Raw genomic sequence first — 17,076 nt, forward strand, 5'->3', positions numbered from 1 at the left:
GTAACGAAATTGGGGTATTTACCGGGGAAAGTGCTGAGGAGCCTGCGTGATTTAGAAGCCTGTCCCTCAATGGAACTCAGCTTAATTTGATGCTGAAACCATGTTCACTGTATTGAACTCTTTCCAAATTTTTACAATATCATGGTTAACACTTCCACGCATCCTAAGAGGACTATCTATCCTTCACAGTTACTTTTGCTCAGCAGGTTCCTTCATACTTTATTATGACATTTCACCTTTTCAGGCAGTCTTATAGTTGGTAAGAGAGGTGAATTTTGGACGTGGGCCTTAGAAGTAGCTGCACAATAGATACGGCTTCAAGTCAAAGAGTTTAAATATATGCTTCATTCTTTATTAAGTGAATAACACCATTTCATAAATGCCTTGCTGAAATGAAGCCAGAATGGCTATAGTGGTGAAGCCTTTGCTTTGAGTGGACACACATTGCAAAGTCTCTTGAGATTCCTTGTAATGGAATCTTCCTACCTATGAAAACAAGCATTTTATGCAATGGTTTATCTAAGAAAAAAAGCAAGAAACAGAACGGAGAAAAACACTTTCCTAATTCCAAAGACTAAGCTTTGCTAGGAAGAAGCTAAAATCACCTGAGATGGGAATATAAACTGACAGGCAGTGTGATTGTATATGCCTTGTTTTCCCGGAAAGCCAGGTAAAACACTTTCAACTAGTTCTACAGGGCTTCAGAGGAAAGCAGAATTAACAAGAAATTAAACTAGTAGGGACTAGACTCTGGACTCTAACTGTCCTACAAACATTAAAAATTTTTGTCTCTTGTAACATTTCCTTTTGCTGTAATACTTACCACATAGCAGAACAGTCAAAATTCACTAGGAGCCATTTGTGAGGATTAAAGTCAAATGAATCTGCGAACTGAGAATTGATAAATAAAAAACAAAGTTATGAAAGAGAAAAGGACCCATGTGCTGGTGATACAACTTTATGGAGTTTCTGAGTACATCTTAAGTACAAATGAATTCCTGAACTGGGCCTTTATAGATACTGGTCAAGCTGATGTCACCTTACTTAATTGTAGTTAAATCTTCATTTATTTGGGGGATGAACTCAGGTTAAGTTAGGCTATTGGTATCATCAACCTCTTGAGCATTTGCTAACAATTACACTTTTTAGATATAGAAGTATATATCTTAGTGTAAATTAAAATATAATCTGCATACTCAGGATCATTCATATCCCAGTGGTTCATATCCCAGTTTCCAATAACAATTCATTAAGCTTTCTACTTCCAAGAATATTAAACATACATGCACAAAATTCATACATAGAGACAAATCGTATATTTAGTTCAGAATCTTCATATCACAATCATTCATAAAATTAGAACTGACCAGAAAATTACTTTTTTTTTATTGTCAGGGTATTTTCTTTTAGTAGAAGTCATGTTTTGATCTAAGTCAAAAGAAAAATCAACACAGAATAAGCATTCACAATACACGTTTATATAAATCGTGTAACAGACTCAATTTACTTGATATGTGCTTAGCCTCGGCATCAGAGGAAACCCAGGTTGGTAAGATGGACATTGGGTGGGAAAAGCTTCACCCATGTTTCGTGGTTTAAAAAAGGCAGAAGCCATCAGCCTTAAAAAAGAGAGACGGGGGCCTGGCAGCACAGGGCACAGACTACTATGTATAGCACCTTCTGTTCTCATTTGCTTCTCATAACCTTCTGTGTCACTTGTAAACAATTCACAACTGCTCTCATAAAAGAAGATTATCTGTCTGTCTACCTATCTATACATCTATCTAGCTATCTCCCTGTACTATGAAAGGCAGGAAACCTATTCATGGTTGTTATTTACTTGTATGACAAATGCTGGCCCAGACAAGGGATGCTGTTTCATTTCCTTCAGGAACCAACAGCAATAATTTAAAAAATAACCCCCCACAGGAAATTACAACAAGCTTCATTTGCTGATAAACAAAAAGACAGAAAGAAATGCTTTATTTGTGAGGGGGTTTTCCCTCCTTTTCTTCATTAGTCACTACCTATCAGTGCTGTGTTTAAACTTCTGGCTTTACCAAACAGTAATATTTTCTTCACTGACATGGAAGACAAAGACTTATCTGGCTGTCTGAGGGGAGCAGCAGGAAATTGAAGTATTCTTATCTAAGCAACTGAATACCAAGTAGCTCCCGACAGCAAAGGGAGAGAAAGGAACAGGAGTGCTGTTGGAGGAATATTTAATTTAGCTCTCTCTGTTATTAAACCCTGTCTGTTTGAGATACAGCTTCTGGCTCTATCCTATAAGACTTTCAGGATGGAAGCAAAAAATCAGACAAAATGAACTCATTAGTTTGTGGAATTTCTTTTTTTTTTTTTTTCTTTTTTATATGGTATAGAATTAGGGTGTTATAAATGTGCCTTTTGGGGTATTTGGGGAAAAGATCCTCTTTTCTATTTTGTAAAGCAGTTTACTGATTTGCTACTATTTGCTATTCTGAATGACAAATTTTTACATACTGTGGTAACTTGCAAACTACCAGAATAAACCAGTAAAAATTATTTAAACATAAATAATGTAATAGAATATACAGGGATTTGTAATACAAACTAAAGTGCAGCATACTCAAGAGATTCTAGAAGACCCATTAACGCTGAATGAATAAGAAACAAAAATTCTATGTAAGAGAGAGGTTTTAGCAGGCTGCTAGAGAAGTAACACTTAATTTACCTCCACTCCATTTAAAAGATGCCTGAATTCAGGGCAGATGAATGCACTCCCAGCATAAGCTGCATCAACATGCATCCAGATATTTTCCTTATTACCTAAAAAAAAAAAAAGTAATTGAGGAGGAAATAAAGTAAACAGCAGATTAAAAGGCCTTATTAATTTGCATGAAACCAAATGCCTGAGAGATTTTTCTTTGATGTTATTATTTTCCCAATTTAAAATTAAATTAAGAGATTAAATGTTTCTACCATCTGGGTTTTCATTAGTATATAAAGATGTATACATAACGTATTCTTCGTCCTCCCCACTTCTGCTGGAGCAGAGCTCTTACAAGTCGAGGTTTATCTTATTAATATTATGCAACATAAATATTAAAAGATTTTGATTTAAGAACCATTATAAAATACATTTTACAAAGATGTATCTAGAGATGTAGTTATCACTTCTATGGCAATAAAACCATCTCCTCTGGCAAAAAGAGCCCGAGTTTTAGCTGTGCTCCCCACTTCTAACTCATGAATCACAAACACACATTTCTAAACAGTATGTTTTACATATCGATATATGTGCATGCTCATGACTTTGAACTATGTGCAGCACACTATTTATTTCAAGGACTGAGGCACTTAGGCAAGAGCAAGCTTTGAAAGGTTAAGAAGGTGCTAGTTTTGATTAGTCACTGGATGGTTTCTGCAGAAACATTTTAGCATATGAGCCTCTCATACTCTCTGTAATTTAGTATACACACTCTGCTATGGATCGCCTGTATTAATGCACATGGTAACAATTCTGGTCTTCAAGCTGCTGACCGAAGCCCACCTAACATCTTTACACTGTTTACCAAATAATTCTGATGGGTATTTCCACATACAGAGGTACATCTATTCAGATGTGCAATTGGGCACCAAGTTCATGCTGGAATTTGCATTCTTGTGAACTACATTTTCCTTGTGCCTAAATGTCTGGAAAAAACCTAGTAAAATTACTTTCATAACATCCATGACAGGTTTATTCGAAAACATGTTCAAAGTTTAACCAATTATTTATTTATTTTAAAATATCTTTGATTTCTGCCTTTATTTCGCAGGACTACTGCTCATGTATATTTAGAAGAAAATTCTCCCGCTTGCAGAAAAGCTAGCATCAGACTTATGATTTGAGCAGTGCGCAATCCTACTGCTGGTTTCTGCTGCACAAGCAGGAAATCGTTTTAGAGCAACTGGTGAAACACACACGATTAGCTGCTATACCTAAAAGTATTGGTGTCTCTGTTTTATTAGGTCAGGTCTATAGAAATAACCAGAACAGCAAAATAATCACTAGCTGCTAAGCAGACTACTAGAAACCTTTTCAGAAAGGACTGGGAGAAACTGAGTCGCTGGGGCTTGTGCTGAAGGGCAGGAAACCTCACAGCACAAGTCACCATCATACAAACCCCAAAAGTTTGAGGCCTCATTTGAATAAATTAACAGACATCAAATCTAGCTGTGCTTCTGTGAGGCTGCTTCAAGTTGCTTATAGCTATAAATTTCCTGTTCTAAATGTACACTTGAATAGGTATGGTGCGCTTCTGTGGCATTTTCTTTAGCCAGCATGTGCTTTTGACCAAGTATTGCTGCAGATCAAAGTTTGACACGAGAAACAATACAGAAATACTTCTGAAGAGTCCACGACTGTCACCATATTAAACACCCTGGCACTTCTCCAGTTTTCTTGCAAGAGGAAGAAAATTAGAGTGGGGAGAGGAATGCTTAAGGAGAATATGTGTGGATTTTTGGTGCCTATTTCCCTGCTTTTTGTAGTTGTTAGAACCAGACAGAAACAAAACACTTAGTGCAGAGGAGAGTCAGAGTTCAGCTTTTCCCTGATCTTCACCATTGCTTTAAATGCACTTGCAGGTAGGAAATGTTACAAACTGAACAGTAATTTTTAATTCACAGTGTTCCAAAATACAGCCCCCCCCCGCCCCGCCAGCTCCTCCCACAACTCCCCCCCAAAAAAACCCAACCAAAAACCAAACCAAACCAAACACCCAACAAAAACCCAGACCAACCCTTGAGGCAATGTCCTCTGTAGTCTGTACAGTTTGAGACTGCAAGCTTGCTGCTTAACATTAGAAAGAAAACTGTAACAAAGTCTCAGCTACAAGTAGCCTCACTGAATTTGGACACAGACACTGCACAACGTCCTGAAAATGTCTCAGCATGACTTAAACTGGAATCTGCAATTTCAGAAAGTAGCAGCAAACACTTACAAATAGGACCAAGTTCTAACAGTTTGTCAAAGGAACAGCAAGATGTGGTTCCAAGCGTTGCACAGAACTGCAGAGCCAAAAAGAGGCAAAAAAAATTTGTTACAGCAAAGAAAATTATCAAGTCAAAAAACCTGTCTACAAAGGCAATGATAAACAGAGAGTAAATGATATAGGACAAAATAAATTTATTTTAGCCAATACCTATCCTTCAGTGGAACTTCTGAGAATCTAATTTTTTTTTCAAAGCTCCCATTAGTGTCCATTGAGACAGATGCATAAAATTGAATGTGAATATGAAACTGACTGATAAGTAATGTAATATATTCACAGTATTATATTAATATTTTCTATGTGTTCCCCATGCTTATCATGGCCCAACACTAACCTCACGTACACAATTATCATCAAAATGATCTGCGGTTTATGGTATACAGACAAGCTCTGAAATCGAGCAACTTGAAGGTGCTAGAATTCTTGTTGACAGTTATAAAATGTTACAGCCTGAATTAAAGAGCCAAGTTTCTGTAAGAGAGACTTGTAACTGATTGGTGCTCAATGGATTTACAGCCTGGGACCTGATCACTAGTCGCATATGTTCACTATTAGGTTTGCATGATTTTTCCCAAAGCAAAATTTTCTCCCAAATTCATCCTAAAATACTGGAACCATCTTTCCTTCATTCTGTTAATGGCTCATTTAATGTATCCTGCTGCATGACCAGTGGGCCAAAAGCAGAGGCAACATAAATGCTGTAGTTTCACAGCAGAAAGAGAATATAACTAGTTGAAAATGAGCTATGGTAATTTACTAGAAATATGCAGGTAGAATTATAACTCAAAAAAACCCAACTACAGTATATATAAACTTTCATTTTTCATTGTTCCCCTTAGGTTTTAAACACCTTGTCTTGTGCAGCCCTAATAAAGACTGGGTCTGTTTTTTGCCTTGTACTGGATTTTTGTGTAATAAAATACACTTTACAGTTTAAATAGGCAAGTAAAGTACGCTCGGTTTTTTGTTATCAAAGTATAAAGGAATTATATCAATTTATCCAGGGTCACACACAAACTATAGTACAGCCAAGAGATGATTATAAATATGTCAAATCCGGAATTCTGGGGTTTTTTTTATCTTTGTACTTCTGGCTACTTTTGTGCCAAGTGCACTCTCAATGCACTGTCTTTTGCTTTCACCATTTTTTACCATATATCTAAACTGCTGTGTGTGTGTACACATCCCTCAGTGAATTCACAACATCCATAAGAAGAGAAAGGAACACTTAGATGATACTAGACCTTTCAAGAAACAAACATACTGTCATAGCAAAAGATAGATACACATTAGAAGTCCAAACAGTGCATTTTTGTCTCACAGCTCTATGACGAGTAGATATGTGGGACCTTTGGGTTCATGCTCTCCCTTGCAGCTGGAGCAACACCATCAGGAAATGTTTCCAGTGGTTCATTTTCTGCATTGGACTTCTCTGGCTCATCCAACATGCCAGGTAATATCTTCTATTTCTTAAGTGGCTGCTTAGTTTCCCCAGTACTGTAGGTCCTTCTGATGTACTAGAGAATGTCCTCATTGAAGAGCAGCATGCGCTGCTGTCATTGCTGCCTTAGTTGTGGAGCTGCCGCAGGATGGGGACATGTTGCTAGTGCCCAGCTGAGAGGTGCAGCTGGTGGGTTGAGTGTGTGGGACGGGATGGACTTTTGGCCTGTTCTGTTACAGTCATCATGATGAGTAAGCACTTCTGTAGCAAAGGAGTTTGCTCACATTTACATTATCTGATGTACCCTTACCTGCTTTTAGCTTTTAGTCTCTGATGTTGTTATTCTTGTAGCAAATTGCCAAAATCCTATAATCTGTTTTAGCCTAATATTATATTTCACTTGACAAGTGTATGCTCTTTTCTATTCTTCTAGCTCTGACATTCACACTCTCTCTCTCCGGCATTTCAGTGATATCTCGTGAATTTTAAGGGTTCCTGTTACTCAAAATTAAACAATGCCAGCTTTTGCAGGAGGGTCTTTTTTTCTTCTGTTTTAGAGATTAAACACATTTGCACTAAATATTTCTGCTCCAATTAAACAGACTATTTGATAGCTACCAATATTTTACCCTTTTATTTTCTCCCTTGAAGAGTCATCTTCCTTCATGTCATCACCTGCTTTCAGGCTAGAGATTTTATTGTCTTTTTCACTTTTACTCGCTATTGGATATTAGAGATTGTTACAAATCATCTACAGTCACATCTTGAAGCAGGTAGTGTACACATCTCAGGACTGAGAGTTGGTTTTCCCTCTGTAGGTTCCCTAACTAGTCCTCCCAATAACTTCTCATGAAGTCTTAACTTGTTTATTTTTTCTTTTCTCATTTCCCATCAAGCTTTTTGGTTTTTCTTCTTTTCATTCTGTGAAATAAAGCAGCAACAGCACACTAGAAAGGCCTGCCATCTTGGAAAAAATAATCTGATTGTAAGTTGGATAGTGTGATGGAATTTTCATTTCTAAGAAGTTCCAGGTTTTTAGAGAATTGATGCATAATAAAAATGTTGGCTATGGGAAAAGTTATAATTAAAATAAGAAACACAAATAATAAAATCAGAACTAATTAAAATACAATTCAGTATTTTTTCAATATCAGGCTACTAAGAACCTGAGTTTGAAAAAAATGCAGTTCTGAAAATGAGAAGCACATTGAATATATAGTTAATAAAATTTTGCTGCTAACACATTTTTCTCTCAAAATAATCTAATCTTTGTCTATGGGCTTTCTCATATTCCTGAGACACGAGGAGAACAGAATAATTACAGTGCCTTAAGGTATGTTTATGGCTTCTCTGGAAGTTTAATTATGCTCTGAGGTAGGTGCTTTAAAAAGACTACAGTATATATTTTTAAAAGGAGTAAGTTTGCTCCATTTTTTACTAAGAGGGCATGCATCTATGGAGTGAAAATATCACATTATCATCTGTTTAACATGTTCCCCCAGTCAGGATAAACTTGCATTTCATCTTTGGCTGAACCACAGATCTCCTAATTGGGTCACACGAAATGAAGGATACCATGATGAAAATTCAAATATTTCTATATACACGAAGAACAGGGCTTAACCCCTTGGACTGGAAAATACCCCAAAAGAGAGTGCACTATAGACTTAGCTCTGCTTTTACATGTATATTTTATGATAATATTGTGTGGACTTCCTGACGACATCAGAGTGAAATTGTCTTGGCTAGTCCAGCAATTAAATTAATGATGTCGATTTCACAACAGAAAGTTACATGTTATCATTATTAGTTTTTTACTGCAGATAAAGTGTTCTCCTTCTAACCAGGATAAGGAACATGTTGCTTCAATGAGGGATTACATGAGTTCAAACATATGCTTCGTTGTTTAAATAATGGCTTATTCTGTAAAGCATACCTCAGTTTCTAAAATAATTTTGTTGTCCTCTCTGCAGGTGTCTAAGCCTCAAAGCTACTTGTTTCAATTCTGAGAAACCACTTACAGTGACAGCATCTGCTCTTGTCAGGAGTCTCATTACCCTGCTTCAGTACTACACAATGAATCTAACTCAATTTGTAACCTGTATAACACCAGCAAAATCACATTTGTGCAAAGGGCAGGGGACAGGCTGCATCACAGAAATGGGACTGATGGCTCAGTATAGCCTGCAGGCCTTGTCATTTGGTTCAGCCCTCATTGGGAATACAAAGCAGCTAAAATGCTTGCATCAGTCTCCTCATGTATTATTTTCCTAAAATCAAGAGCTGTGTCAAGAAACATGCATGAATCTTTATGAAGCCTGAGAGCAATGACTCTCCATCTTTTCAACTGAAAGTCCTCCTCCAGTTTTTGAAAAAGATGTGGTCACACTTTGCTCAGTTTCACCACAAAGCTTTTCATTTGCAATTAACTAAAATGAGGTGGAACTTTCGATGTTGATATCTTACGGCTTTTAGTTCCTCCTACTCAGCTATTTGCCAGCTTGCACTCAAGAGAATGTCTGTGGCTTGAAGGAAACTGCAACAGTTTACTACAATAGTATTCAGTATTTTATGAAAGAGCAATCACTCACAAACAGTGAGTTAGGAAACGCCACCCTAGTCATCTGTACATGTCTCGAGAATGCTTCTTCCAAATGCAAATCAGTGCTCGGGATCTTCAGTGTGAAGTATTAGCTTCGACTGTAAAGATGGGTCCTCTGTCAGTCTAATTCTCATTTATTGTTTCCAAACACAAACAGCCTGCTTCTTACTATCCTGCAGATCATCACTGAGAAGAGTAATTTCAGCTGGAATCAGAGAGATTTCATGCTGGGCCTTTGCTCAGCAGCTTTATAGTGGATGAGGATGTTGAAGGGAATTGTGCTATATATGTGCCAGCTGCAATATATCAGTGTTGATTTATGAAAGACACCACAAATGCCACAAATCACACAGGCCAGCGAACTAAGCTTGAATGCAGTAGACCCTATGTCTGAATTTAGCAGTGCTTGACTTAGTGGTCAATATTCATCCAGCGTAGAGGCCTGTCTCAAGATAGGCCCAACTAAGAAGGATACTTATGCATCTGCCTAACCACTGGTTAGTGTTTATAATTAATGAAATGGACATGATTTCAGTACATGTTTTAAAGCTCCCCCTTAACTGGTGGCCAGATGAAGGGCTGCTTATCAGCCACACTTGGAAATTGCTCCTCAGTAAATCACGGCAACTTTAGTGCCTCCATACCTGACACAGTTAAGTGCTTTGTCTGAACTTAGAAGTAAAAAAAGGTCTGGGTATGCTAGTCGGCAATAGCCTTCACTGAACAAAATGATATACACAGTACTAGTGCTAAGAGGTATTGATGGTGAATAGGAATTCAAAGACTCCTTTTAAAGATAATGCCTCTCCCCAAAAAAGGCTGACTGCCAAATCCTATGTGAAAATCAAACCTATAATTACCAGATTGCTGTAATAAGAGAACCTGTTTCACATGAAGCAAACATGCCTCTGATTCTCCACTCACCTCCACAAGGAAAACACTTCAATCAAGTTCAGTATAATGATTTCTCATTTATTCATTAATCGTAAGAGGAAAATCATGCCTACAAGGCATTGTAATTTGCTCGTATTTTCTTTTTACTATTCAAAAAACCTTTTTTTTTTTTCTGATAAGGGAGATTGCATCAGCTTGGATGCAAGCAAGATGCCTTCATTAGAAATGATCCCTCTGCTGTCACGAGTCTCTTCAGGCAGAATTTCTTGTGTTAAACTTTTTCCTTTGATGTTGAATCACTCCCCTTAGTGAAGGACCAGTGAATACAGGAGACACACAATGAAGTGATATAAGGTGTTTCCTTGGCAGTGTGCCCATCTTTGTCACCAGAACCAAATAAAATAGTACCAAATTACTCCAGAACAAAAGAAATAGAAAGGCTTTTGATTTCTGCAAGCTAATACAGTGCATGGACTGCTGCTCAGCATGACAGAGAATTAACACACCTTTTGAGTTAAGAGGTCAGCCATAAGGATAATGAGATCTAGTTTAATCTAAGCTGACACATTTTATGTATACAAATAAATGGAAGACTTGGTACAGGCCATATTAACTCAGGTTGAGCCACTACTGTCTTTGAAAGCCTGTTTTGCGCAGCTAAGCAAACAGAGGAAGAAAAACAACAGTTAAATCACTCTTTGTAAAGTCATCACTGAATGCATAAAACATAATTTTTTATTTCCTCTTGCTACACAAAGAAAAATTAATAAGGAGTTAATATTTCTGAGGGGCAAGTTGCATTATTTTATTAATGAACAAAATATGAGGAAAAAACACATTAACTTTGGAGTTAGTGCATGGAGATGTGATCTAGTGCTGTTCTTGTAATTGCTTAACATTATCAATGAAATAAGCTAGTAGGATCCTAGATAAGATATGTGCTGGTACCATGTAACAGAGAAATAAAACACACTTTATGGCACATCTCCACTTCAATGGGTGCAGCACACAGAAGAAAGTAAGTTAATTTTGGAAGCCCTAGAGATGCTTTGTTTCTCAGTCATAGTCACCCTCTATTGGAAAACAAATGATGGGATGTGCTTGGTCATCCCAAGGACTTGCTAGTTCTAGGAAGGCTACAAATTAGCAGCATTCTGCACATATGAAAAACACTTTTCACTCTCGTCATCCTCATGCTACATAATACTAGACACTAAAGGTTAATAACAAGAAGAGTAAAAAGATTACATTTTCAATAGAGCTGAGTGAAATTTAAGCTTCTTTGTTCTGTTTGGCACTCATCCATGACTATAAGCAAGCTTAATCTGCTAAGTCTTCTGAAAAACAGTTCCTAGCCCTTTTCAGAATGTTACCACGTGAAAGAAAAGAAACAACTGTCAAGTCAGACATGACTTTCCTGAAAAAGTCATGACATATTTTTGACTCTCTTAAAAAAACCCAATTCTAAAGTTCTCAATTTCTAAAATATTTTTTTTTCCAATTTTTCTTCAGTGGAGGCCAGTAAGGACATATTCTTGGTAGCATATTATACTCCTTAAAAGATCTATACAGACCATGGGACCATGGTCTATATCAAGTTTTGTAGACCATAATGCTTGGAAATGAGCAAAACATTTTGTTGATAATGTACAAAAATATAACAAAGCTTACTTACTCCATGAAAAAAACCAAATGGTAAAATCTTGTTTTAACTTGAAGTAAGATGGTGTTCTTCACTGACAGGAGAAATAGATCTTATGAATAAGGAAATATTCTTTTCAATCAGGTACTTATCATAGTAGAACCAAACTTCAGAATTTTATCCAATCTAACACTGTTCTGTGTCAAAAAATGGGGACTGTGAGCTTTAGCTACTGAGATATAAACACATTTGCATTTGCTAGACTGCTGTGGAAGCAGGAATCTGAAAAAGAAAGTGGACAGATCAGAAAAAATTATTATAGCTGGTTTCCCTGTGGCTTATCTGTCTGCAGTAAGTCACATTCTCACAAATACCTGTTTGACAATGTCTGACCTTGATGATATTTGGGGTGTATTACAGAAGTTCATTTCTTTGCTAAAGTGGCAAGAAGGGGAAATTACTGCTTCTTGAAAGTACATAAGTTTGAGATACCATCTGTAAGTTAGAACCTGGAAAGTAAAGGTGTACCTTTGTAGAAGAGGCAGGTCAGAATTCAAGTGTTAGGAGATCATAACATTGCAGCTATAAAATTCACCTCCATCTATTCAACCATCTAATATAATTTTAAGTCCTTTTAAAACACTATTTTTGTGGAGAAGGGCAACCAGCTGCTCAAATTAGTTGCTCCTCCTGCACAGAAAAGTTTGTGAAGAACATTCAGAGAACCTGTCCTAGTATTCTAGCTAAGCTGCCTATCAATCCCCTCTGTTAGGGATGAGATCATCCACTTATGTCAAAAATAGCTTATCAGAAGCAATAAATCCACTGATTAATTAAAATCCAGTACTCACAAAGAATGGGATAAGACCAGAGGCTTTGTCGTCATCCAAAACATTCTTTAGGGCGGAACCACAAACACTAAACATATCATCTGAAGGAACAGTTTTCATCTTCACACCACCAATTAATGCAGCCTTTTCCACTGACGAATGAGCCTACAAGGAAATGGGCAAGTTTTAAGACAGATACCTTTTACAGAAATGTAAGAAGTTCATCTGAATTCAAAAAGAAAAGAAATAATTTCTTTCAAGTAAAGCAATCCTTGAGATCCTGGGACCGTTGCTAGTATGTTACAGATACATGCCTTTCCCTCTTTCAGATAGACAGACGGACAAATGGGGACACATACATATATACACATATACACAAAATAAACTAATAGAAACCCTGAAGTATTCTTGAAACCATGGCGCCATTCAGACAAGAGTTGAATTGAACTTAGTGAGTGCTTTAATTAACATGCTCTGTTAAGTCGTACTGAGAAAGAGCTTCAGGATTTGGATCTAAATCAACAAAAAGACATACAAATAATCAACTTGCCTGATAATGATAATGACTGAAATATTTTTATGGCACACAACTTTGCTGAACTCTACAAAAATATACATTATGGTATGGTATAGACTGAAATATTTTCTTACAGGACTTTTTTTTCTTAGGTTACCTACTGACTGAATTGTGGTTCAATCATTCATTCATTTTATTAGGTAATTAAAGAACATTCCCAATATGGCATTTGAGTTATTATCCACTTTATTTAAATTTCCCTTACTTAATATTTTTTAGAACATAAATCATGTCAGTAAATAAAAACAAAGACTTCACTAAGAACATCTTAGAAATTTGTGAAGTACAATACCATAACTCTATTAACAGTAAAAGGAATGTTTAGCCACAAAATACTGTCCTTTAGAGCACGACTAAAACAAAAAATTGCTATTTTACCTTCTTCAATTTCACTAATTGTTATTAATTTGAATTAGAAAAATTCCTTATCTTTTTCATATAATGACTATTCTTATTCTTATCCCTGAAATGACCTGTTTTGAAGGCAGATTTCAGTGGTGCCTCTTGTTAAAGTACTTAGGTAAACTAATGAGGCACCAACTTAAGAAAAATCCTAAGTCTATACTTGAAATACAACTTTTGAAGTGGAAACCATGTGTGGATCATAGCAATACCATACTTCACGCAAGAGTATGGAAAGATGTATTTTATAACTTAATTATACAAAAATTTGAAATAAGCAAGCTATAGTAATTCACTGAGGTTGTTGGCCGGTCAGAACATACGAACTGTTTCTTCAAGTGTCCCAAATTGTATTCAGGCTCTCTGATAACCATAGACATTGACAATCTTGAGATTAAACCTGCCAAGATGCTTTGCATTATAACAGATCTTTATTAATCTGCTGCTCTATGGAATTTCTAGTCCTCAGCAAAGTGCTCATGAATCTCCCAGCACCCTTGAGGAGAGCAAGGAACCAGACAGAAATCAGTGAAATGAGTAGTGGGCGGCTGCTTAAGGCAGCCAAATAAACACAGCAAAGAAATGTTGATGATGGAAATGGCCTGAGAAAATTTGAGAATATCAGAAAAGTATTCTGACATTTTTCCTGGTCCCAAACAGTCAAGTGTCTACTGACAAGGGTAGCTGGATGCTCTTCTCCATTCCAAGGTCTCACATTCAGTGTCCCTTGCAAAAGGAGGCTCAGCCAGGACAGCCCAGGCACTAGAACAGACAGGGATCCATTGTCTCCAACCCCCAAGTAGTTATTCGGGCAAGATTTGTTGTCAGTCCTGCTCTGTACTCATTAACTCAAAGCAACATTATTTCAACGGGATAAAGATTTTCCCCAAATGCCGAGAAGCTAGATGATCTCCCAAGAAATGCGAGATCCAAGCCCAGCTTTCTGCTCTGGGTCTCCTTACTAGCCAGCTTTTCGCCTCCCTCCTAATGCGTTCTTGCAGTGTTGTGCTCTGCCAGTGCATGTGGTTTTCTCTCCCACCGAATGCCATAGGTTTACTTTCTTTTGTGGATTATTGCCTATGAGTCATATAGGTCTTACTGTTCTTAATGCAGAAGGACTGGTGAAGTCTGCAACAATCTGCTTTGAAAGGTCAGCAATATCTTAAGGCAAATCCTTCTGTAAATATAAGATCCTCTGACCTTCAGTAGGCAGGAAGGCCTGTCAGTCTTTATTTCAGGTCAGCCACTTTCCTGGGTCAAAAAATGAAAACCCATAAAAGCCTTTGCGCATCACTGGGTCAGAGTTTGAGCTCTGAGACTGGCAATCTGCATGATACAGACCACAGGGTCGCAAACAAAAAAAAAGAACAAATATCCTTTGTGCCTTTTGAAAACAGTTATCTTTCGTCATATTTTCTTGTCCTGACCTTCTCACCCTACAAGTGTAGTCCCTCTTCCAACCAGCAAAGAGCAAGTGTACTGTTAACTTGTTCTTCACTGCTGTTTAACATACACTTAGTAGTAAATCAAGGTAAGCCTGAAACCAGGGCATTTTATCACATATTACTTCAAAATAAATATCAAGTAGTAAGGAAGTTTCTGCTGTCTCATTGACATTTAGATAAGAAAATGTCACAGCTATTGAGAGAAATATCATTGCTTGGCCCTTCAGCAGTATTAGTGTGTCAGAAGGGTAAGAGCAGCAGAACTTACAGGACTAAAATTTCCTTTCATTAACAGTAAAAGCCTCTCACGGTCCTGGCCTGCTTAGAGTTTAGCTGAACTCAGCCTGCTGAATACCAATCACAGTCAGATATCAAGAATTATGTTTTCTGCTTTCATATAAGATTTTTTAGCTGGATTGATAAACAGGAGGTTTTTTCTTTAAAAAAAAAAAATAGGTTTTGGGCTTCTTCAAGTACTAGGACCAGCTTGCTTTACATTCATGCACTAGGTTTGTCTGTGTGCATGTACCTGCACCCATGCATGCATACAGGGGCAGGACCTATCTGTGTTTGTTTGCACATCTGTAAGTAGGAAGGAAATAACGTGCACACATGGACACACAAGCCTATAGGTAACTAAATATGGTCTAAACTTACTCAACACAACTGAAATTAACACCTTAGTCAAGTATCTTTATTTACTTCAGAATGATCTCTTTATGTAAAGAAGCAATACTTACGTAACAGTGACCTCCAGATATTTATTCTTTGTATTATGATAGCACACATGAGATTCCAGCCCACTTATGAGGTACAATAAAATTTAAACAAATAATCACCAATACAAAGACTTTATACTTAATTCACCTGCCTATTGAGATGGCTGAAACGATTAAGTATAGACCCCACGTTTCCACATTTTTGAGAGGTACCCACCTGATCAGAAGCATAGGCCACCAGCCTGTCCATGATGTCTGCTTTTGTTAGCTCAGGCTTCTCTGACTGCAGCCGTCTGATAGTTTTTGTTCTTGCAGCAAGCAGTGAAACCAGGGTGGCCTCACTTGCAGTTCCCTGTGGGACAAATTGAAGTAAGGTTCAAAAGGAAGACATTCCAGAAAAAGAAAAGGAATGTTTTTTTCTGTATGAATCTGTGAAGTTGTTAACAGAAACTGCATATGAGAAACTGCAATCTCATGCTTTTTAAGAATACGTGTGTCAGCAGGGAGGAATATCTATTTGATCTGGGTCTTTTCCTTCCTGATGTTTCTGTCTGCTCTCTTTAATATCTATGCTTGTTCAGTTTAGGCACCAGAAAGCTGGACTCACAGACTTAAAGGCATGTGAAAAGGCTCTCATTTTCTTGAGAGACAGGCACCAATCATTGTTCACCAGCAACAATGGAGAAGTAACTGTTGATTTCTTTTACACTGGATTTCTGCGCATTTAACTTCCATTAGAATCTGGCTGTCAACTCTCATTTCTATCAAGCAACAAGCATAATTATAATGCTTATTTAACATTTAGAGTTACTCTGGGCAAGTGAATTGTTATGTCTAAAAGAGAAAAACACTGAAAAAGTAAAAAAGCTATGATTCACTACAGCTAACCGCATTTCAAAGAATTAGTGATGTACATTTTCTTCATCAAAAATTCACAGATGAAAAGAACAGTCGCACACAATTTCTAGTTTGCTCTTTGACTCACCAAACATGAGTTTAAATTGTCTCTTGGATGCTCTGTGACAACAAAGAGCAGAATTTTTTTGTATCAATTGATCTGTAAATTTCACAAGAAAATACAAGTTTCCACAAATTATTTTTATAGTTTTCCTCTAGAGCAGGCAGATGAAACACACTCTAAACTGCTCTTTTAAACTAAGTCACAGTTTATAAACGCATGTTCATAAATTTCTTATCCTGTACCAAAATTTTATCCTCCTCTGTTGGAAACCTACTAATTACCACAAATGTTTAAGTATTTGGGAAGTCTTATCTCTTCCCTGGAGGTGGGCCTGATCCTACAGATTTCATGCATGAGAATGATCTCAGTGAATGCAGACTTTCTCCTAATACTGAAGTTAGCCAAGCTATTTATATGAGACACAGCTGCCTTCTGCACTTGTCAACATCTCAACAGAGAGTGAACTCAAACCAGCTGAAATTCAACAGCCTCATGAATAGAGTAAGCAGGAGAAAAGGACAGTCCCTAAGCATTTACTAAATATA

The 17,076-nt window shown here is 37.1% G+C and overlaps 1 protein-coding gene across 5 annotated transcripts in view; it reads right to left on the reverse strand.

Annotated features, from left to right (window-relative positions):
• Positions 1–17,076, reverse strand: part of DDC (dopa decarboxylase (aromatic L-amino acid decarboxylase)) — a 48,043-nt gene that overhangs the window by 19,153 nt on the left and 11,814 nt on the right. For 3 of the 5 annotated variants that reach the window (XM_010140175.1, XM_010140158.1, XM_010140151.1), the window contains 5 exons: positions 15,788–15,922; positions 12,449–12,592; positions 4,968–5,034; positions 2,714–2,808; positions 824–891 (listed from right to left, as the gene is read on the reverse strand). In XM_010140175.1, the coding sequence (XP_010138477.1) occupies positions 824–891; positions 2,714–2,808; positions 4,968–5,034; positions 12,449–12,592; positions 15,788–15,922 (509 nt within the window). The remainder of the gene's footprint in view (positions 1–823; positions 892–2,713; positions 2,809–4,967; positions 5,035–12,448; positions 12,593–15,787; positions 15,923–17,076) is intronic. The other 2 variants (XM_010140166.1, XM_010140182.1) reach the window with 2 other exon arrangements.

The sequence above is a fragment of the Buceros rhinoceros genome, unplaced genomic scaffold (genome assembly GCF_000710305.1).
Source record: "Buceros rhinoceros silvestris isolate BGI_N320 unplaced genomic scaffold, ASM71030v1 scaffold3730, whole genome shotgun sequence".
Classification (NCBI taxonomy): domain Eukaryota; kingdom Metazoa; phylum Chordata; class Aves; order Bucerotiformes; family Bucerotidae; genus Buceros; species Buceros rhinoceros.